Genomic DNA, 23,303 nt, shown 5'->3' with positions numbered 1-23,303 from the left:
GAATCGTTCGTGCTTCGCTGGGCTTTAGCGTTTATCCTTGTAATAATTTCGACCAGCTAGCCTTGCGCGTTGGCTTGCGATGCAAAATGCAGCAGCAGCAGCAGCTGTGGGTGCGTTTGTATTGGCAGGCGAACGGTGTACGATTTTCTATAGTTTCCATGGCTCTCTCGCTCCGTCCCGCAATAATATCTGTTTTTCTTCGTTTTCCGGGGTGTCTTGTGCGTGCAGCAATGCACGGCCTTTGGCTGTCGATGCAATAATTTTTAATGACTTTTTAAAAATAGAGCCCTCCACCCCCATCAAACGACGCTCGTCAACCATTGCTTGATGGGGCTTTTATGTGCTCGCTCTTTCTTGCATTTTAAAATGGCGATTTTTGTGCGCCGATGATACACTGTCCTCGTTAAAGCGAAAGCGAACGATGGATGGCGATTTGATGATGCGATCGTTAAGCAAATTAGACGGATTGTGTTTCGAATCTGATTTATCGTTTGGTGTTTGAACAACGAGTGAATTTTTTGTTTGTTTGTTTTCAGTTCTGTAATACTTCAACCGCCAGTTAATAGTTGAATGTCCTGCATATGTGTCTGACCCTTGACCTTTGCACTTTGAATATTTATCGTACTCGTACTCGCACTGGCTGGCTCGTTCGCTCCCGCAGATGTGGAAAGTTTAATCAAACAGCCTGCAACTCGAGCCCTGAAAAACTCCCACTCGTGTGCGAGAATTGGGAACAAAGTTTTCCACTATGCGAAGTTCGGAGAGAGTGATTTTTATGCGATTTGTGCACTTGCCCTTCTCACTTGCGCGCCGATAGGCGGCGGGCACACACATGCTTTAATTACTTTCTCCCCAGCTGCACCAGGCAGATAAGCTCCCCGGCCCATCGTGCCCCTAATGCCCGATTCATTCCGACTAACGTTTCGACCATTTCACCCTTTCTCTCTTTCCAGAAGTTCCACAGGAAAATGATTGCATACTGCCGAACCAGCACACGTCGCCCGTCAACAAGCGGAAAGGCTTCAGCGGGTAAGTGAAAACGAGCGACATTAGTTTGTTTTTCATCAATGCGCCTTTTGTGAGCGGTCGTTCTCATCCTCCCGGCAGTGAGAGGGGGGGGGGGGGCAAAAGACTTTTCCAGGAGCAAATTGACCGCCTCGCTCTCCCTTCATGTGCAAAGCGAAGTGTATGCATCCCTGTTTGCACAGAAGCCTGGATGGTGAGGAATTCGCCCTGTTGACCGGTCGGGAGGAACGTAGAATCAAATCGATTGTCCTACGGCAAGGTGGAGGAGGCGAAAGGGAGCTCTGATACCCGGGCATGTTTACCGGACGATGTGCCAGGTTATGGGGTCTGCAGCACTATTCACTTCCATATGTCCACGATCAGCCCGACAGCTGGTTCCCGGAAGCGAGAGGACTCGCGTGTACAACGCTGAATGTTTACCATTTCGTCCTTCACAATCCTCCCCCAACACCCAGCAGGAACTGCCTCGTCGCTTGTGCGGTTTGCTGGAAGTTTGACATCCCTCCATGTTCGTTACAGTTGACCACGACGCGTGTTGTTCCGGCGCCGTGATTGGAGATAACCATTCCCTCTGTTCGTCCGGTGGAGTGTCTCGTCGGAACGCACGCGTATGTGCGCGTTGCAAATGGCCAGACCCACGAAGTCCTCACTGTCTGTTGAGGACGAGCGCGGTTGAGTTTGCAATACGGTGGAATTGCAACGTTGAAAAACAACCGAAAACAGGAAGTGGGCTTGGTGCGCCGTTTGAAGGTGAACTTATCTGTCGCGAAAGAACTTTCCGGTTCACGATTGGTGGTACGGTTTCCCGCAGGAGAATGATAACGAACGCGAAGGGGGAGGCAAAATATTGATCGTCGGAACACACCCTTCACCGATTTGCACCGAACCACGCCGCAATTGAGGGATGGGTTGGTTGCTTCCCGTTGCCGAATGAATAATGTGTTTTTTCTTCTTCTTCTTTTTCACCGGCCATCATCTTCACCTGGTGGTACGTTGACTGATAAATTGATGCGCTCTTCCCACCGATAAATGCCATTTGTTTGCGTTCCGCTAATCCCGGCCAGCAAATTCATATCGTAACGATGGCAATCGGTTTATTTCGAGCGGTCCACCAATTCGAGGTGACAGCTCGAAGCACCAACATTCGGCGGCACCAAAACGTGGCAAAAAGCCACCAAAAACGCTCTCCATATGCGGAACGTTTGGAGTTGGGCCCCCTCGTGAGCCCGTGATGAAAATTAATGGTCCCATGCGCGGCCGCGGCGACGGCTACACGCTCTTGGATGCGGCAGGACACCCGGATTCCTTATGAATAGTTTATTCGTTCGTGTTGGTTCCGTCGCACGGTCGCGCCAGCACACGCTTGAGTCGATGAAACGCCGCCGGAATATTGATGTGTGCCGGCGGTTGGGTTTTTCGGTGCGAGACTCGTCCTTCGAACTGTGGCTGTTGTCCGCCGTCCGTATAGGTCGTCCTGTTCGCCTCTCGGTGACGGCAGCACTATTGCTCGATGTCGTTATTTATGACAAACGGTCAAGAACGCGAGCCCTTCCTATCACTTCATCGGTAGGTGTCGGTGTGTGTGTATGTGGTCAGTGTGTCTCGTCCTGGCCCGGATCCTAGCCCGGTCCGTTTTATGGACCATCCTGTCGTGTCGTTCATCACGTCGCAAACACCCGAACGTAAGGTGTGTGTGCAAACAGCAGCCACCGCTGCGCTATATCGGCGCCATATTCTCGACGTTGTTCCTTCGTTGATCCTTGCTAAACGTTGAGTGTGTCGTAAAAATGTGACGAAAGCTCAGCTCGCTCGTAGCACCTTCCGATGGTGCTGCTGTTTTCCACGTTCAAGTGCCAGTTCATTCCCCCTTTGGGTACCCAACTATCCTTGTTTCATGCTGCTCATCATCCTTCCACAGGAGCAACGTGTACGTGTTGTGCGACGTCAAAACACTGCGAAGCAAACGAGAGATACCCCAACAAGACGGTTTGTGGTGATGCCTAGTGGCTGACTTCTAACTTTTGCTCGGCTCACTAAACACCGCAACGAGCGAGTTGGGTGGTACACAAACACACCGCAGGGTACGATTGGCTCGAGCTAATAACATGCCGAGCCCGACGAACCCGTTGAGGCGACGGGAATCCTGTCGTGCGTACGTCCACATTTTCCCCCCTTTCCAGGACCCGATTGGCTGGAGAGGCAACCGGATACACAAATCGGAAATAATATGTAGCAACAGTGTGGTGTATCACTGGGACTATTTATTGTCCTGCCGCGCCCGGTCGCTACGGGTGAAGCGCAAGTGAGCACACATCCCTGCTGAACGCTACTTGAGCGAACGCACATGGGAAGTATTATTTTTACCGCTCCACAGACGAGCACCATAATGCCAATGAGAATGGTGATGATGATGATGATGATGATGATGCTGCTGCCGATGATGATGATGGTGATGGTGATGATGATGTAGAGCATTATGTTTCCACCGTTGGTACATCATCTCGGGGATTGGGGGTCTCTCGGTGTGGCAATGGTAGCCCAGCACCGAACGAACCGAAGGAAGCCCTCTCCATGTCGAAGGGATGAAATTTAATAAAACTGTGCCGCGGGTCAAATTAAAGGAAACACAAGCAAGCGAGAGCGCAAGATAGGCAGCACTTTGGAGCGCGATTTGCGAAAGTACAATGGCTAAACTTTCGCGAAAAACGAAGCTTATCCTAGCGAAGGGATACCGTAGATACCGCTTCGGGCAGCAGCATCTGTGGGAAAAAGGGGGATTTTAAAAGGATTCAGGCGCCGTTTGCTTTTGCTCGTTCCGGGGTTTCCTGCGGCTATCGAACCGCTTTCCGTGCGCGCCTTCGCAAATGGTAATTAGAATTCATAAATTCCGTTGACCCACAGCTCCTTCGGTGCTCAATTTTTGGTAGCCATTCTTCCGGTGTTGGTGAGCTTAGATGCAAGCAGGATTCCACTTCTAGTGCCTTCGTTCATTAGCGAAAGTGCGCGCCGTTTTTCCGGTACGCAAATACCATGACCTTTTCAAGGGTTCTGCGTGTGGGAATGCTTGTTCTAGAAGCAGCAGAAATTCTTCTCCTGATCCCCGAGGGTGGGCTGGGTCTAACTAAGAACGCGGCTATACACCCGCTCATCGAAATATAAATAACTGGCTCCATTTGACCGGCGTGTTAATCCTGGCACGACGGCCCCAGCCACGCGACAATGGGTGCTGGGTAATAAATCAGCAATTTTGCGCTTCATCCGCTTCTGGCCATGGTCGCGTGCGATTACCCGTGCCCTGTGTGGGATCGGATGACTACTTTGCGATGGGAGTGCCAGGTCTCTTTATCCTGCGGTTACAAGTGATAAATTCTTGTCCCTCTATAACGCAGAGTGATCTCCACAAAGTGCTAGTGTAATGATGGTCAGAAGCGAGTCACCTCGCGTTCAATGCCTGGCCAAATGAGTATGCTCCGATCGTAGCGCATTTCATCATAAAATGCTCTTTTTCGACGGAAGGTTACCTTACCTGGAAAATCCACGCCTAAAGACGACCTCGGGCTCATGAGTAATTTTATTATGGCGAGGAAAAGCGAAGACGCGAAATTCTCGTTAAATCGTTTCCCATCTCCTGTAGTGTGATGCTGGCGGCGTGTCAAGGTGGTCCTAATTATAGCTCCATTCAACCCGCCCATCCTCACGCCGTATGAAGAGCAACCGGCCGTTGTTGGGGTGTTCTGTCCGATGGAAAAAGGGCGGAATTTCGCAACCTACCAATCGTGGCAGGGGGTTGCAAATGCTTTGCGTCGTCGTTTCCTCAAAAAACCATGACGCACGGTCCACCGTGGCGCGCCGTTGCCGACAATGCAAATTGTGTTCTGGCTGTCAGAAATGCCGCATCCATTACATCGCTGCGCTTGTTAGAGCGCTTGTTTGAAACGGCTGCGTTCGTATCGTTGTGTTCTCTGTGGCTGGTTGCGTGGAAGGATGCACCGTAGTTCCCAGAGAAATAATTACCATTCAATTATCATCTCCGAACGTGCGGATCCTCTTCGTGTGTGGGCCGTGATGGTTTTGAGAACATCAACACGATCGAGTGTTGCTATTAGCGCAAGAGCATCTTGAGTGTTTTGCTTTCCGGGAAAAAAAGGAAGACGGCTCTTGTTTGGAGTATCGTTTTCCACGGAACAATTTATATGAATATCGACCGATGGGTGGCTCATAGATCGTCCTTACCCTTACCGTTCGTCCTTCTTTCGCGTCCGGGTGCATCTCTGCCCTTAGAAACAAACGTCACCACGTAACGTACGAACGACCCCTCGCCTGACCATCGCCAAGATTCACCCCTGTGGCACCTTTACGGATAAGCCGTCGTTGCAGGGAACGGTTAAAGGCCACAAAGAGGGGCCCCGAAATGGGTGGATGGGGTGTGAAAAATCTCACATTAATTTTCACTCACATTTCGCTTTCTCCCGCGTGGAACCGGAGCGCGACGCGCCGTTGTCGCTCTTGCTATTTACCGAGCGATTCTAATTTGAATTGCAAATGTACCGTGCAAAGGGTAACACACCAAAGATTAACTACGCTCGATGACGCCGCCAAAGATTAGCGCTATTTTCTGACCCATTGTACGCACACCGTGCCGGTGTGGGGATTTTCCTTACGCGAGCATTATTCTATCGCAAATAAGCGTGTTTTTCCTTCGAAATCGCTACGCTACGTCGTGTTTTCCTTTCGTAGATGATTTATGCGTTGCGTTTTTCTTTCCCAGTTCTCCCGAATATTATACTCCCACATACGTCACTCCCTGCCGGTGACGCATTGTGAATGATCGTTTCGGGATCAAAGATGCACCATCCCTGGTTTGCTTATTTCCATTGCGGCTGAATTAAAATGCCCAAAGCAACAAACCATCCTTGCAAGCCACGGGTGTACGGTTCACCCTGTGTCTGTCAGTTAGTTTGAGACGTTGGACGACGCGTTACAGCATGTTCTCACCCCCGTTAGAGGGTGCGCGTTCATCCCCGCGATCGCCGTGTTGCTACACGCCCCCGGGCGATGTTGATCGCACCGTGTCAAGATTGTGTCGGACCGGATCTCTCTGTCCGGGAACAGTCGCGGTTTGGCTACGGATGCGAACGGATGCAAATACGAAGGAAGTAGCAGCATCTTCCGGGGACAGTGTCGCAGAACGAATACCGGTCGGGGTAAATTGTGCACACGCCTCTGGTGGAGAAGTGGATCGTTTCCACGAATATTGTGCTTTTATGGTGCAAGATAAGTGAAGAAAAGGTGTACGCGAGTGGCTCATCTGCTCCCTTGGCAGAACCAGTGATCGTGTTGTTTTTCGTTGAAGATCGCGCTTTAACAAGCTGCAATTAGTGCTTGTGTTGTCCTTTTCGGTTTGTTTATACGCCTCCCCCTGATAATCTTGAACGGCGGTGCAGGTTTCCCTTGTGATTGATAAGCCACGGCAACTGATATTGTGGGTTGTAGAGGACAAATGTGGAACAGTTCGCTACAAACAAACTACCAGAGAGGTGTCCAAAAAAGGGTGACATTAACCTGACGGCCATACGGCGGGTGTTTGCGCCGTCGCTGGCATTTGCCTTTCAACGTTTGACACCTTCGAATCCAACCCAGCACTGGTGGTCCCTGTGGTGGCGCTTTGGCCTTGGCAAAACTACGACGAACTTGTGACACGGCGGAACCCCCCACACCGTGTGCTCGCACCGACGGCGATAGAGGAACGTGCCGTTTTGAAGAAGCAAAAAAAACCCACTTGAAAGACCAAAAAACAAACATCACCCAGCAGAGCAAGTCGTGATCATTCCCACCTGGCTTCCAGTGGATAGTGAGACGAAATAATAACCGGTTTAAGTTACACTATTCCTTGGTGATTCCTTGTTTTTTTTTCTAATTGCTTGTGTGCCACGCACGATTAGTGATCGTTTATTGTGACTCTAGGGTGTTGACGATTCGCGCACCGGCGAGAATAGATAAAAGCACCGATCATGTGGTGTGGTGCAGCGGTGAAAATGACGTTCCTTTATCAGTACAAAAATAAAATATGTGCGGGAAACGTGTGCGTCAGGTAGGTTGGATGCGCGGATTCGCATACGTCGAGAGATGCGCGATGTTGAATTAATTGCTAAACAGAGCAAATCTGTTGCCAGAGGGTGATAATGAAAGGGTTGAAGTTAAGTATCGGTTCAAAAATGTACTTCTCCTCCGCGTGCGCACGAACACGTGCTGATCGGCAAATTGATCCGCTATCAGAACAAGTTCCCTGTTCTCTGACGTGTGTACCGCACGCTTATTTAATGACTTTGGGGAAAAACACGCACACTCTACTCTACTAAAACTGGATTCAGTGCATTACGGAACGCTTATAGCGGAAAGAGCTTGGGTAATCCCGTCATCTCAATACACAGATGGAACGATGAGGATAAAAATAATTGACACCTTAGTGTGGTTTTTTTTCTGCAGTTAGCAATGCTTGCATACAAAAAAAAATGTGCATCGGCAAATATGCACCTTGTGCAGCAAGTCCATTAGGCGTTCATTCCTGTCGGCGTGTACTGTTCGTTCACAGTTTCCACCCCATGGGCAAAACTGCACCAGAAAATGCACCCCCCCCCCTAAAGGTGGTGACTTCCGCTCGACAACCTTGTCGATGTAAGTTAATTAAGAGATGGATGTCCGCCATCACCGGGGCTCGACAAATAATAATACGGTCGAATGATCACCACAACACGCTGGTCACTGACCAAATTGCATGCTCTCCCATCCGGCTAGAGGCGAATCTCTTCACCATCGTTTCTTGGCCGCACGCCAAATGCAGTAGTTAATGGTGTTCGAATTATTCACGGGTGTTTCGGCCAGAACGAGGAGAACGGAGTATGTTTTATCTCATGTGCTCATCCCCCTCGCACGGTTCGGGAAATGTCCTGCTTGAAATGCTAACCCAATTAAATCCAATGTTGACAAAATTGATTACACTTGTTGAGTGATTTTGTTCGTCGAAATGCCAATCATATATTTTTGCCCCGAGGCCATTCTCGAGAGTCAGGAGTCGGGAGGTTCTGACGTCTGCTGTGACTGTTCCGGAAGGCCATTTCGGCACATTTGCAGCCGACCGTGTGTGTCGTCAGTGCCGATGAAAAATGTCATCCTAATATTTTCGAAATAGTTCCGGCCGAGACACCGCGATATCATCTACTACGTATCCCCGTCGGAGACATTGCGTTCTTTGATCCTTGGCCTCAAATGGGATGACGCGTGCGTAAGGTGCTGCTAGTGGACAACTTAATTAGGCGACGCACCAAACCACAAGATAGCGTTTAGAGTGTAGCGTTTGTTTACCGCTTCATAAGTGATTTTTGGTATGATTAATGAATCCAGGGGTTTGTGACCTGTGGGTGATGGTGTTTTGCCTCTCTCTCTCTCTCACACACACACGTTTAGATGGGGGAAAACGAACCGTTCACATATTCTCGGGCCAGCATTACGACGCAATCATTCATCCTTTCGCCGGTGGTGGAGGTTTCCCAGCGTGGCGCGTAAAAGTCTAGAGTGTTTAGCCCCCCAGTGTACCCTTGGGAACACTTCAAGGATATCTGGCTGCACATGGTGATCTATCTATGCGAGATTGAATTATGACCCGTTTGCAGTTATTTACGACACAGAGGTTATTAAATATTTTTAGTGGCCCCGGCTTTGAGGGTTTCTATGCGTCACACACACACACACACGCACGCGTCGAGTTAGGGGGCGTCCTTGGCGACAGTGGAATTAATTTTCCTCCCAAGGAGTGAGAAGAGTTTGCGGATGATTTGACACGCTGTGTGGATACACCGAATAGCCTTATCAGTACCGTTTGCGAAGAAGAAAAAAATATCGTTAGTTGAATTGAAAGTAGAACCGCTTTCTCGTTGTCCAGATGGCGCGCTACACCTGGAGGACCGAGCCATGTGCGGCTCGTTCGCGGCAGGAGAAAAGCAACAAGCGCATTGTGCCGTGCTCCATCAATTGTTGATGGATGTTGGACGTACACATGTCAACACTTTGTGATAAAGTGCCGGGTGGTAAACAAACCACGCGCAGCAGCCTCCCGCCTGTTGTCTGGTGGGAGTTGATGCCCATCAACATCGAATCAAATCAACGAACCGCACCCTCGCAAACGCCCTGGGCCGCAACAGTAACTAACTCTGGTACGGTGGCGTGTTTGACCACGCGGACGGGTCGCGATCGATGCGTCGGTTCACTCTCTCTCTCTCTCTCTCTCTCTCTCTTCTAAAAGCACCGGAACGTGGTGGGTTCCCTCTACTTTGCGGTTTCGGGACCGTTTTATGTCGGAACACCTAGAAGTGAAGCACCGCGCCGGGATCTGCACGCGCGTGATGCTAGAAGAAGAAGCGTACACCGGTGAGAGTGGGATGTAAATATTTAGATTTTCTAAATATTTACCCATACTGTTGCCGGTGATGGTGAACCCCCTCGAATATGTTGCTCGCGCGTCGGTCGTCTGGTGGCGCGCACGCTTTTACCCGGTATGGTCTAGAGCACTCGGTAAACATTGGCCAAATCAATGAAACGCGTTCGCGTTCCGGGTGTGCCAACTCCTTCTCCTGAGAGTAGTTCTCTCACCCCCCAAGCACGTTTAGCAGGGGGTGTGTTTTTAGGGTGGGTTCCTTAGGGTCAACTACCGTAACACACACAGGTCTTACTTTCGCTTTGCTTTCCCCTAAAACCTGTCCACGACTGATGACCTGGGATTTCCGCAACCTCTGATAAGCTGTGGCCGGCGTGTCACTTGAAAAACCACTACAGAATTTTCTGGCACTCGCACTGGCTCTCGTGAAAACACTTAAGGTTCCGTCAAGGGTTCGGCCACAGGTTCACCGTGGGCTATGTGACGGTGGTGTGACGAATCGTGCATCGAAGCAAACAGTGCGCGCGATAGGACAGCAGTGGGTTTTGGGTGACGTATCGCCTTCACCACGCGGTAGGGGTGGGTTCTTCGCGGACCATGTCGCGGCCATAGATAACAACCCCCTGCAACCTTCTTCGTGAGGTGGGAATATATGTGCATGTATGTGCTGCTATTTCGCTGTTTTCGTGGCCGATGTCAAAAGGCACAATATTGATGGTGATCCTCCGGCCGTTGTCGTTGTCGAGCTGTGTTGCGATAGGAATGGCACGCACACTCCAAGCAACGCCCGACCTAGGTGGAGTTTTTATCAGTCCCGTGTGAAATAGGTGGACTTTTTTTTTGCTCTAGTAATTAAACCCCCTTCCCCGAAGGTAGACCGAAAGAGGCACACACGGCGGACAGTTGCATGCTCACGTCGAAAGTTTGGCAGAGCGCGAGCATAAAAGTGAAGCTTTTCATACGCGCGCGGGTTTCTTCGCGATCGTTTGCCCAGTTTTGAAAATTTTCCGGCGGTCGACACATCGGGACGCCTATCGGGGGTTGAATGAGTAACAGGTTCAAGAGCGACCGGAATTGGGCTTCCCGCACCGTACAACCACGCCGTGGTTTGAAGTGACGGCAAGCTGGTCGGTCGAGTTAGTTAGATAGCAATCGTTCAACACCTCTGGTATGCGCGGATCCGAACCGCGGCGCAGTTGTAATGTCGTGCGCGCTGTGTTTGCAATGTTGGTTCCAGTTTGCGTGCTGCCGGGAGGGTTGTTGCGCTAGCGATGCCCGTGGCCACCAGCACCGGCACCATCGCATCTGTTACAGGGCGAGCGAGGACGAGGACCTTCCGGATGCGCTCGTCGTACTCCGGCCACCGTCCGTCGTGGCGTTGGACAGGTAGGAGCGGAGTGCGTGTGATCAGCAGCGTGAGACACGTTGTGACGCACATTTTTTTTTTCTATCCGTTTTTGGGGAAACTCCAAACCAAAGTAAACAGAGAAACTCGGTTGTGTGAGCGAGTCGCGTCGTCTCAGGGGGATGACTAAGTGCGTGCCCTTCTCACAGCGCGTATGTGAGCGGGCTGGATAAGCCGATAACCAATTTCGGTCAATGTATGGAGAAAAAAAAACGCAGCTCGGAATCGCGATAAGGAATGATTCTGTTTTGCCAACCTGTCGTTTACACACGTCGATTGGTGAAAAGTACATTTGCGTTACTGTTCGTGGCCGCGACCTAACACGGTAGTACTGACAGGACTTTCAAAGTGGACAGTCACCATCGCGTATTGGGACCGTTTTCCTGATGGGTAGGAGCAAGCAGCACCGATCCGTGGCGGAGCCGAATGGGGCGCTAGTGCGGAGGAGTAGGATCGCGATCGGTTGGAGCACCTTGCACAGTTTCTTGACCAGGTTGTACGGAAAGGGCCGATGAGTTTCATCACTGGGAGAGGAGGAACGCAATGGACAATGTTTGGGCATCTTATCGCGATGCTGTTATCGGGATTGTGTGAACCATAGCAAATACACCGTTTGGCGTGTGTGTGTGTGTTTGTGTGGGTGCAATAAAGAAAAGGGGGGAAATCAATTGATGGAAGAGTGGGAAAGCGGGAGCATTCGATTGATTTGTGTGTGATGTAAAAAGTTGTAACCGTTGCGTATTTGTTGTGAATTTGCAGGAAAAAATGGCTACCAACACAATTCCGGAAGCTCTCACACGGCAAATCGGATAAGCTACCCCCGGTGGAGAAGTCTCTCATCAGCAAGAAAGGCTCGGATAAGAAGGTTAAGGTAGGACGATAACGCCTCGCCGCGTAGCATAACTTGAGTCGTGTTTTCATGCAACTGGGTGTTCTGTTTTTTTCCGTTTGCGATTGCAGCCCAACCAGCAGGAAAAGCCACCAGAAGAGCAGGAACCATCGGCAGCCGCATCAGTGCAGCTGGAAGCAGAGGACGAAGAAGCGACAGCGATCGAGCTTCCACCGCCTATGAAACCGATTCAGGATACCGCATCCACCTTAAGCGGTGCCACCGTCGTGCCATCGTCGTCCGAGGATGCCACCAGTACCGCGAACAAGATCACAAAGGCGCTTTCGTTGAAATCGCTGGAAGAACCATCCAGCGCCCAACCGCCGGCGGATCTGGCCGAGATCGAGCAGTTCGTGAAGCAGAAGGTAGAGAGCTTGAAGTATCTGGACAATGACGGTGGGAACAGTGGCAGTTTGGCGATGGCTACGGGTATCGTCAGTGGAGACGGAAGTAGCGGATCCTCCACGACGATGGCGTTAAACGGGGGTCACACGATCGTGAAACCGGCCATTTCCCCGCAGTTCTCGGAAAGCGAGGCGACGGATGATAACCTGACCGAGGAGCAGGGCATTGAGGATATCCTGCGGAAGCGGAACTACGCCCTTCGCGAACTGATTACCACCGAGGAGGCGTACGTGAACGATCTATCGCAGATAGTGAATGGGTAGGTGGTTTTGCTGATACTTTTCAGCTGACAACAGTGAGAAAAGTGAAACGTGTCTTACGCGTGTTTCTATTTGTTGTACAGGTACATCTCTGAAATTCGAAATCCCTCAAGCACGGTTGCGATCCCGGAGGATCTCAAAGGCGGCAAAGAACGGATGGTGTTTGGTAATATCGAAGCAATATACGAGTGGCACCGAGAGTAAGTGTTCTTTTGTGACCAGCACAATCGATGGATAGGTTTCCTAACGCCAGCATATGGACCTGTCTTTGATTTCAGTCATTTCCTCAAATCGCTGCAAAAGTGTCTGCAAAACCCGTATGAACTCGGCCCGCTGATCAAACGTAGCGAACGAAAGTTACACATGTACGTCGTGTACTGTCAGAACAAACCGGTCTCCGAGCACATTGTGCAGGAACATATGACTTACTTCGATGAATTACGCTTAAAATTAAAATATAAACTATGTGTAAGTGTAAAATGCTCGGCTCTTACACGAGTTGTTTTCGTTATTTGTTAATAATTTATCTTATCGGCTCGTCATTTCAGTTAGGAGATATGCTCATCAAACCAGTCCAAAGAATAATGAAGTACGAGTTACTGTTGAAAGATATCCTGAAGCATACTCTGCGGGCCGGCCTCACCGAGGAAGTACCAGGATTAAAGGAAGCGATGCATATAATGCAAGTAGTTCCTAAGGCAGCCAACGATATGATGGATGTTGGTCGGTTACAAAAGTTTGAGGTAAAAGCGCGGAAAACTCAAAGCGGCAAAGAATGGGTGTTTCATTATTTTTTGATCCACTTGTAGGGTAAATTAACGTCGCAAGGCAAATTGTTGCTGCACGGTCCACTGTATTGTGTCGAGGGTGCCTCAAGTAGTGATAAGAACTCGTACAACTCTCAGAAACCGAAGGAACTGCACGTGTTTCTCTTCGAGCAGAACATCATCTTTGCTGAAATCGTCGGAAAGAAAACCCAGTTCACCAGTCCCAACTATATCTACAAGGCGCATATTCAGGTAAGATGCCCCATTTCAATTGCTAACTGGCGGGCACGCACCCACTATTTGAGATATTCTCATGCTCTTAGGTGAACAAAATGACGCTACAGGACCTGTCGGATGGGACAAACGGCAATCGGTTTTCGCTTTGTTCAATCGACCCGCAACGTTCCAGTCTCAGCTACGTTTGCATGGCCCCGACCACCGAACTGCACAACGAGTGGCTCAATACGATACACGAGATACTGAAAACGCAGAACGACTTCCTTAAGGCGCTCGTAAGCCCGATCGCTTATCAGAAGGAGTTGACAAAGGATTCTTAAGACACACAGCACCGTAACCCTACAGTCATTACCGGAGTATTGTGTTGAACTCACTATCCCATATCGTTCCATACCGTGCAGCGATATGGCGATTCTTTAATTGTATTGTTGTGCCAGGTACAACTGCAGATTCTTAAGTTCCGATTCGAGTTCCGTGTGTATGTTGGGCACGCTCCTGAATTATTACGAGTATTATTTATTTTATCGGTATCGTACCCTTTAATGCATGTATACAGACTCCCCCAAGGCAGCAGTTGTTTGCTGTGGCCGGAAATTTTACAACAATTTATTTAAAGACAAAGTCGAACATCACGCTACAAAAACTATTGCTGCTCGTAACAGCAAATCGGTCACCGCGGACACGGCAAATTCAATTTGCATTGGACATGGTGCATCACACGTTTAGATAAGACAAGATCACATAACTATTGTTCCGCGAGGTAGTATTCGACCTATCCTCGATAGAGTTTACGATGTCAACGGTTGTGCTGCGGTCAACAAATGAGTGGTGAAATTGTTGAAACAAACAAGATGGCACAAACCTTTCGGAATCTGCTAAGAAGACGATCCGACATGAAAGAGAACAGCTGCTCGTCAGCAGCCACAGAAACGAGAAACAAAAGGACATCAAGCTAAAATAAAAAAAAATATTCTGAAACGTGCACGTTTATCTTTCGCGCTTACCACACAGAAAAAAACACGCAATCACAGTTATATAGAGAACGGCTCATTTTCTATGTTAACAAAATGATAAACCATAAAGAATATCATACCAAACTTACTCGTTAAAATCAGAAATGATGCGATAATGATAGACAGTGATGTAGCGAGTGATCTTATGTGTGAGCATACACAAGTAATAGACACGCAGCATCGGCAGCGTCGGTCACCAATGGCTTAATATATCTTAGCACTGGTTACAGCAAAAGGAAGGAACAGCGGATGAGGACGGGTACATCCATTTAGCAAATCACTTAACCGTGCGATCAAACAAACGTAACAGAGGAATAAATAAGTGCGGATAGTTCAAGAAACATAAAAGCAACAATAGTAATATTAGAATAGTGAATATCGATAACATACAAGAGAGACAAAGAAACAAACAAAACAAACAAAGCAAAGTATATATTTTATTAATATAATTATTAAAGGAAAATCCAACAACAAGGATAACCCATGAACATTTGACGAAATATTAGAGAAGAACAAAAAAACGAGAATCATTGATAGCATAAAGAGAATTAATCCTTCCTGTTAATTTTACATCAGTGACGGGACAAGGATGAGCTATAACAGAATAATGAAGGCATTAACAGACAAACATAGAAGGACGAGAAAGGACGAGAAAGAAAAAGCACAGAGGGAGAGACAGAATAGCAAAAGATGTGCAACATATTTTTGATATTTTGACATTTTTTCTCCCTTTTAGTAACTGATGAAACCTGGTAGCAACGTTGTAATGAGCTATTTGCTCGAAAATATCGGAAATTGATAATCCAACAAAGATAGCAGCGAGCTCGAGGGGTTGTACCCGATTATACATTTTGCTTGTACAGCACACCTCATAGGTTTCGTAGGGGCATTACGGCGCAACAACATTGGAGTGAAGCGAACATGGCTTACGAGTTACGTCGTGGCTGGAAAAGGAATTTGATTTATTTCGATATCCGTAACATGAAATCTTCTGTATGAGCAATATCAGCCTATAGAATATGCGAGTGCTCCTTAACCGCAGATTTGGAAGCTTCCACTATACTTTGTTTTAGAATGGTAACCGTATTTCTGCAATATATTGCAGTTTATCGCTTTTCGAACAACATCTCCAAATATTAAGCGGCAGAAGAGCCAATATTCAGCCTGATATACTGTTCTGTAAACGTACCTGCGTTAACAGTAGAAGTTTTCAGTTTTCTTGTGTGCTTTATTTCAAAACGAATTGCGCTATCTCAAAAATAAGTAGGTTTGGGCAAACTACGGATTGTCCAGATTGTGCTTGGCATTGCAAATGCTTCTCTACAACACACCTATTAACGTGGTGTAAATGTGTAATTTATGTAAACTATTATACCTTCACATTCAATGCTTTTATCTTTAATTTTAGGCGAGAACAGCTTTAGCTTTATTTCGTTTTGCCTTTTTTTGCATTCTTTCAGATGTATAGTTTTTTGTCCGTTCGAAGTGAACTATTTAACCTAGGCTGCAATTATTACAGTTATTATTTACGCCATGGGAAAAATACTAAAATGAGGTATTCCTAGAGCAACTTTAATTTTAATGAAAATTAACATTTTGTTCTTCAACTTTCGTCAGAGGTCCCGCGTATGCGTAAGACAGGCAAACCATCCCACCATTTTATGATGTGAGAAAAAAAAGAAAAAAAAAACAGGTCTACTAATGTAAATTCCTTTTCGTGAAATTGTGACGTATAGTATCGGCCTTTTTAAATCTGATCGCGTTAAGATAGTCCCCGAACCCGATAATTTTAGCTATGAGAAATATCTTAAGCTCCGGCAGGTGACCTTTATCTTTTCTTTCGTCAAAATAGTCAGAACGCTTATCTATTATTTGGCATCAAGGATCTCCCTTTATAATACAACAAATGAAGTGCAGCAAATCGAAAAGCGGAATATCTATGCCGCATCGTTTAGAAAAGATCGCACTTAAACATTGCGCCGCTGTATCAGGAATCATGAAGGCTCTATTACGCTCGGAGTAAGGTATACATAATGTGCAAAAAAACATGCTGTGGATCCGAGAACCCGTACAACACAACACATATTACAGATGAGCAAAAATGGATGGATAAAAAAACATTTGTGTGATAATATATAATAGAAATATGTTATAATGTTTAATTTATAACTTTATGCTAAATTTAAGACCGAAATGCAAAGGATAAGCTCCTACTTACTCTCTACTACTTTCCGTTCTGTTTACTAATCAAAGTGCAGAGCCAGAGACGGATAAAATTCGGATTCGGATTCGGATAAAATCATGTGTAAAATAACGCGTGTAGGTAAGTGTATGCATGCGGCCGAACGTGGCGGGAGCAGCATGATGATAGGAACATAAAGCAGATCACAGTGGCGTTGTAGCAGGCAAAAGCAAATGAGAAGGTATGCATAACAATAAAAGAATACACAGAGGAAACAGATGAAGAAAAAACGGATCAAAAGTGAGAATAATTGCACTTGTAATTGTTGTATACTGCGTTTAAATCAAAATAACAGCTACAAAGTCAGAAATCATAGACGCAACATAAAACATACCAGAGGATGGAACATTTAAATCCTCGGCGATAATAGACAAAAATGAGAAGGCAAATCAAATAGGACGAACAAAAAAGGATGCAATATGAAGGAAGGAAAATGGCTTGGCGAGCGGCATTACACGCAACCCAGAGAAAATCAATAAACCGTACGAAAATAATGCAACATTTGGAGGATCGGCTCAAAACTTGTCCGAAATATAAGAGTTATAATGTAAATATGTAACCGACATTTTAACGAACAACATTGCTTGGTATCGTGTGCAGCATATAGTTCAGGTGCTGATATAAATTCAAAATTTTAGTTTAAAATGTAATTATTTTTTGTATATTTTCATTCTATTGTAAGTGTTTAAATTTTTATTTCAGATTTTCGGTAAAACCAGAGTGTACGTACTGAAATCCAAATTTTCCCTTCAGTCGTGAAACCGGAAGTAGCATTTGGGTGCATTGGAAAATGTCAGTCAACATAAAATTTTCCCTGCAGTGGGTGAAAAGGTAGGGTAGTGCAACTTGACATATACTGAATTTGAATACAGGAGAAAATCTCCGGTAATGTTTCAAGTTTCATGTAAGTAATAATTGTATTGTTTAAGCTAATACCATGAAATAATCTGTTTTTATTATCATACAGTATGCAACTATTATGTAAGTTTTTGAAAAAGTCAATGAATTTTTCACGTGACGCGTGAACTAACATGCGGGTGAGCTGTCAGATACTGCCGGCAGAATTGAAATTCTGTTGCATTTATTGCACTGCAGGCTTTACTAAATACAGTAGGGAGTCCTTTTTGCAGGATTTTTAACACCCTTTCATGAATTTTTGAGTTTGGGGGTGGGAATTCAATTCTCTTTGTGTTGGTTGAAATTTGTCGGAGTGCACCCTTTTGAGAGAAAACGTCAAACAACGATCAGAAAGTCCGAATGTGATGACTGCTCGATGATGAGCAACTGCTCGAATTTGCCCTTCAGTAACAATAATAGAAAAAAGACCATATAAAAGTAATAGAATGTGATGTGTGCTTCTTAAATGGCGAACTAAAAACGTTGGAAATTTCACCATCCAATAGGCTCCCAAATGGTATGACTACCGCGTTCTATCCAACATCGTAGCAGCAGCAGCAGCAGCAGTCATAACAACAGGCCCCAGTGAAACGCGCATAACATCCGGGTTGCGTAGTCTCGGCGGAAACGCGTGCAAGAACATCACCATCATCTATACCACCATCATCGCAGCAACCATCGCCGACTAGCAGGCGAAAATTTTGTGCAACCACAGGCTCGCAGTGCGTACTGATCCTTTCTTGAGCTGACTCGAAAACCCCGTGTCCATCTTCGGCGCTGCGGTACTTGAACAAGCGAACAGAGCGAACGTGAATTAGGGGTTGAAATAGGAAGTTCTACGCAAAATGGCTGACCAGCAAACAGCAAGTGCCGTCGAACAGCAGCAGGCGCCGGCTCCGCAACAGCAGCAACCGGCACAACAGCAACCGCCGCAACAAAGCACCACCGGAGATCAGCCCGTACAGCAACAGCCAGCCTCGCCTCAGGATGCCGGCCAGAAGCCGGCTTCCGCTGGTGCCTCCCCCACTGCCGCACCCGTCCAGCCCCAGAAGGAGGTGATTGCGACGAAGGTGACGGGAGTAGTGAAATGGTTCAACGTCAAAAGCGGCTACGGTTTCATCAACCGAGGGGACACACAGGAGGACGTTTTCGTACACCAGTCGGCGATCGCACGGAACAACCCGAAGAAGGCGGTACGCTCCGTGGGCGATGGTGAGCAGGTCGAGTTCGACGTGGTAATCGGCGAAAAGGGCAACGAAGCGGCCAACGTGACCGGACCGCAGGGCGAAGCGGTGAAGGGCAGTCAGTACGCGGCGGAAAAGCGCCGCGGCTTCCGGCACTGGTGGCAGAAGCGCGGTCAGCGCCGACCCGGCCAAACCCGCTCGAAGGATGACCAGCAGCTCGACGGTGGTCAGGGTGACGGTCAGCAGCAGCAGGGCGATGGACAGATGCAGCAGCAGCAGCATCATCCCCAGCAGCAGTCGGTCAAGCAGCAGCAACAGCAACAACAGCAGCCCCGCCGCTACCGTCCCCGAGGTCGCGGAGGCTACGCGTCCTACTATTCACGCCCGGCTCCGCGCGGTCGCCGCGACATGGTGATGGGAGACAACGGCCCCATGGACCAGGGCCAGATGATGGACGATAATGGTGGCATGCGTGGCCAGGGTGGTCGTGGTGGTGGTGGACCGCGTCGCTTCTTCCGGCGCAACTATCGCAGCGGAGGTCGCGGAGGTGGCATGGGTGGCCCACCCGGACCGCGCCGTGGTGGTTATCGGCCAGACTACCAGACCGACTACCAGCAGAATGGCGGCGGTCAGGAACAGATGCCACCACGCCGTGGCGGAGGCATGCAGGGACGCGGCACCGGTGGCCGTGGACGATTCCCTCGCCGAGGCCGCAACCCACAGCGCCCGCGAAACGATGGTGGTGCTGGAGGCAACAACAACGCCGTCCAGAACACCACCACGGAGAGCTCGGCATAAGCGCGCTCACTCGAAGATCGGCCACTAACTGCATCATCACCAGCAACACCACCAGCAGCAGCTCTCGACGAACATCAGAGACGAATGCCCGCGACTGGAACCATCTTTAATCAGCGCGGGTGACACGCACCGAGCTTCGACGCTTCCCTTTTCTCCCTCTCGAATCGCCGGAAGCCCTTAAAACCGTCGCGATCGACCCGGAGGACGAACATCATCTTGGGAAGGAGGAAGTACGCACCACAGGCACAACCTCCGATCCGTGAGTACAATCTGTCATCTTTCTTCCACCATCATGTACGAATTCGGTTCCCAATATATTGTTCCACTGCCAAGTGTTTAGCAAAACCGCGAAGAAGATTAATCAAGACACCATCATACAGAAGGCACGATGCAAAAGAGCAAAAGGAAAAAGTTGTCTCGCCAGATAGATTAGAGGCACCACAATCGCCGTCGTTGACATCACGAACACAGAACCGCTCTATCTTATCGTTGTCCCTAGGCTGCTCGGTGCGTGTATTCAGGATAAACGAAAAAACTGATTTGAAATATCGAATAGAAAACTAGAAAGAGAAAGAGAGAAGAAGAAAGCGAGAGCAAGCGTATCGGAGATAGATCACACGAGTTTCACTGAAGAAGCTATTAATGATTAATAATAATACACATTGCATTGATAATTACAACACTATGAAATGATATCCTTACATGAACAAAAGAGGCAAACAACCAATAAAAAGAAGCATAAGAATTGGGCAAATGTAGCGTGGGCGACTGCTTATTAACAAACACATTTTCAAAGCAAGAGATGAAGATTTAGTCCAGTCAATCCTGAGATAGCAAGCGCAAACGAGGAAAAATAACGCGCGCTTTGTCCTTTGTCGCTTTGACCAGGTTTGATTGCAGTCAAATTGGTAGTTCATAACTGAAGCGCCAGAGGTTGAGGGCGAGGGCACAGCATCGCTATCTTTAGGAAGTATGAAAGGATCACTTGGATGATGGAAAAGTTGAAATTTTGAGCGTACCTAAAAAGGTGATGCGCCTACTTTGATTACATGAATTCGTGTACGTTTTTTGCCGCTGCTGCTGCCGCCTATGGGGCGTCCTCAGCGAACATCCTTCCACCTGACGGGGACGGTCACCGAATCGAAAGGGGCAGTGATCAAGGATCAATAGTAAAATCAACCAGTAGCGCACAGGTATATTGGGTAACATCGCCGTGAACGAAAACGAGATACGGGACCCATTTGTTTCGAGGAAAATGGTACACATTAACGAGAACCATTAACATTCGGAGAAAGCTAGCTAGAAGATAGTAGACAGGCTCGTTCGTGTTTGGTGTGTTTGTGTGTATGTATTACGAGGCCAGGTTTCCTACCCGGGCGCAGAAGGAACATTGAAAACTCTTGGTTCCGAACCGTGTCATCGCGGGTAACGCGAACGGGGTGTACTTTTTCAAAGCGAGAAAAACAAATTGCTTCTACTACGCTACAACAAACAGCAGCTACCGGACAACAAAAATACTAACTACTGCTACTTTACCATTTGCTGCAAAATTCTGTCCTTTTTATTTCATCGTGTATGTTCGATAGTAGAATTATCTTTTCCATTATCAAACAGAAAGTTGGGGAGAGCGATATTGAGTCCGTTTTGAGTAGGTTTTAAACGGTGAAGAAAAAATTTCTTTGTAATAGTCCAGATGACGATCGCAGCATATGTTTTTTTTGCCTTCAAGACAGACAACTACAGAACACGTTTCTGGGAACATTTCTAAGGCATCTTGCGTATTTGGATACTGTGTCGAACATGTTGGACAGTACACACATAAAAGACAGATGCAAATGCTAACCATTTGGTTTGGTTTGGAGACGGGAAGACAAAAGCATACTTCAATACTAGATCACACTAAATATACTAAGCATCATCCTTGGAGGCGAATTCATCAAAGCAGAGGAGATATGTGTATGGGCTAAGGCAGAACTTATAACCAGAAAACATTTGAGTAAATAAGTGCGTTTGAGTTTTTGAGTAATAACCGTAAATTTTTTGAATTTAAATAACCTACTAGTAGACGATGGGATAGAATGTGCTGAAACAAAAACAAAAGTGGGGGAAAAAAAATCTAACCAAGCGTAGCGAGGTTGGAACGCGAGAAGCGCCATCAGAAGGAAAATGGCAATGGCAAAGCAGTTAAGAGGCGCGCGCTTGTTCCAGCCTCGTGAAGGTTAACACTAGAAATTACACTAAATGATAAAGAAAAGCATAGAACAAGCGAGTGCGGTCGGGCACGAGAGCACCAAAATGGCTCCGAGTTTTTGTGTCCGCAATTACGGTAGTTGATTTAGAATGCAGCCAAGCGCTAGTAAGGTCTAGTAGAGTACGGAAGAAAACACTCCAAGAATCAGTGCTGCGAAAGGAATGGCAACAGTGAAGCGAACAGATAGATAGGCCAATAGAAGTGTACCAAAATGTCCCACCATCAAGTGCTGGCTGGTGAAAAAAGGTGCTAGAAAATCTACTATTCCACCACGTGAACCGCGTTTGAAAAGAGACGATCGTATCGGATCGGCGAGAAGGTGTACGTCGCTGTCTCTCTGCACACGACCTCACGTGTCTTCTCGGTGGCCATTTTTCTATCTTGACGCCTACGATTGGAGCATTCGATTGAGCCTATCGCTGGGGCGTACTAGGAAGGCACGCTCCTGTTGTCTTTTCCTTTCGCTTGGGCTGGCTGGCGTAGGTGTTGCGAGTGTCGGGTTTTTTTTTTCAGATTTTCCGGACGTTTATCCGACCTAGCCGCCTTACGTTTTCTTTCCATACCGTTTTTAATTCTTTTTTTATGCTGCTCATCCACACCACGACCGTTTGTGCGCGCGTCAGTTTATGTTTTGTGTTTTTTTCTATCTTTTAAACTTCCCCAGCTTGAATCATTTTACCAGCGCTACCACCACCTACCTTAGCTTAAGATCGTACAAATGGTCGATTGGTTTTGTTGCTTTTTAATGCTTTTATTTTGCGCCCTAGAATCGTCAGCATGGAATTCGAATGGTGTGAGCCGCGTCCACGAACGGATAGGTAGTGGGGCTGTGGGGGGTGGGGGTTAAGAATGAAATCCTGCCGGCATATAGAAATTAACATCGCAGCTAATCAGGCATTCCTCCAAGAAGAGCGAGTTTGAAAATAGACAGCATCCGCCACGGGCGAAAGACAACCGAGCACGGCCGTGCCGGGTCCCGTACACATCGCGGGAGGATATTTTTAGCGTTTGGTGAGAAAAATCTCTCGAATTCGAAAGACGATGCTGCGTGTCAGCACCACTACCACGACCGCGCGGTGCGTTTAGCCGTGTGGTCCGGTTTGGTTTTCGGGTTTCGGGGGTTTATGCGCAACGTCGCTGCGTATCACCGCATGGTGCTCGGAACAAAAACAGGCATAGCTCTGATTGTGCGCGGAATCATGCCACTTTCGAACACGTGAGCGAGCTGCCATGCAACGGGAGCAGAGTATCTGAGAAGCACGCCGTTAAGTGTGGAACTGGCCTGCCTAGCAGGACACTCTTCGTTTTCGTGCTGTTTGGCCGGCAGAGAATGAGACCGAGACCGATCCGTTCGCGGGGCGATTTTTTAGAAACTAGTTAAGGGGTTTGTGTTCTCTTTTACAATTTACATTTTCCATAGTTCGCCGGTAGAGGAGACGAGGCTGATAACGATGGGCCGGCCGGCGGCTCTATATTAACAAGATAACAAGAAATTTAG

General features: G+C 47.7%; 2 protein-coding genes across 2 annotated transcripts in view; both read left to right on the top strand.

Moving 5' to 3' along the window:
* The window catches only part of LOC128725878 (kalirin), a 50,778-nt gene extending 34,590 nt beyond the window's left edge, over positions 1-16,188 (top strand). The window contains exons 7-14 of the mRNA XM_053819648.1: positions 954-1,029; positions 11,622-11,733; positions 11,823-12,415; positions 12,500-12,616; positions 12,695-12,884; positions 12,965-13,159; positions 13,226-13,435; positions 13,507-16,188. Coding sequence (XP_053675623.1) covers positions 954-1,029; positions 11,622-11,733; positions 11,823-12,415; positions 12,500-12,616; positions 12,695-12,884; positions 12,965-13,159; positions 13,226-13,435; positions 13,507-13,740 — 1,727 coding nt within the window. The 3' untranslated portion in view covers positions 13,741-16,188. The remainder of the gene's footprint in view (positions 1-953; positions 1,030-11,621; positions 11,734-11,822; positions 12,416-12,499; positions 12,617-12,694; positions 12,885-12,964; positions 13,160-13,225; positions 13,436-13,506) is intronic.
* A 1,962-nt stretch (positions 16,189-18,150) lies between these two features.
* On the top strand, positions 18,151-22,625 carry LOC128726987 (Y-box-binding protein 1). The gene has a single exon (XM_053820843.1). The coding sequence runs from the start codon at positions 18,418-18,420 to the stop codon at positions 19,552-19,554; it is 1,137 nt and encodes a 378-aa protein (XP_053676818.1). The 5' UTR covers positions 18,151-18,417; the 3' UTR covers positions 19,555-22,625.
* Positions 22,626-23,303: the final 678 nt, after the last annotated feature.

This window comes from Anopheles nili, chromosome 3, assembly GCF_943737925.1.
Source record: "Anopheles nili chromosome 3, idAnoNiliSN_F5_01, whole genome shotgun sequence".
Lineage (NCBI taxonomy): Eukaryota > Metazoa > Arthropoda > Insecta > Diptera > Culicidae > Anopheles > Anopheles nili.
Note: the sequence above shows the minus strand (reverse complement) of the source record. Positions and strands in the feature narration are given on the sequence as shown.

What these genes read in the sequence shown, in the direction of transcription:
- LOC128726987 (XM_053820843.1), top strand. Translation starts at nt 18,418, where the DNA reads ATGGCTGACCAGCAAACAGCAAGTGCCGTCGAACAGCAGCAGGCGCCG.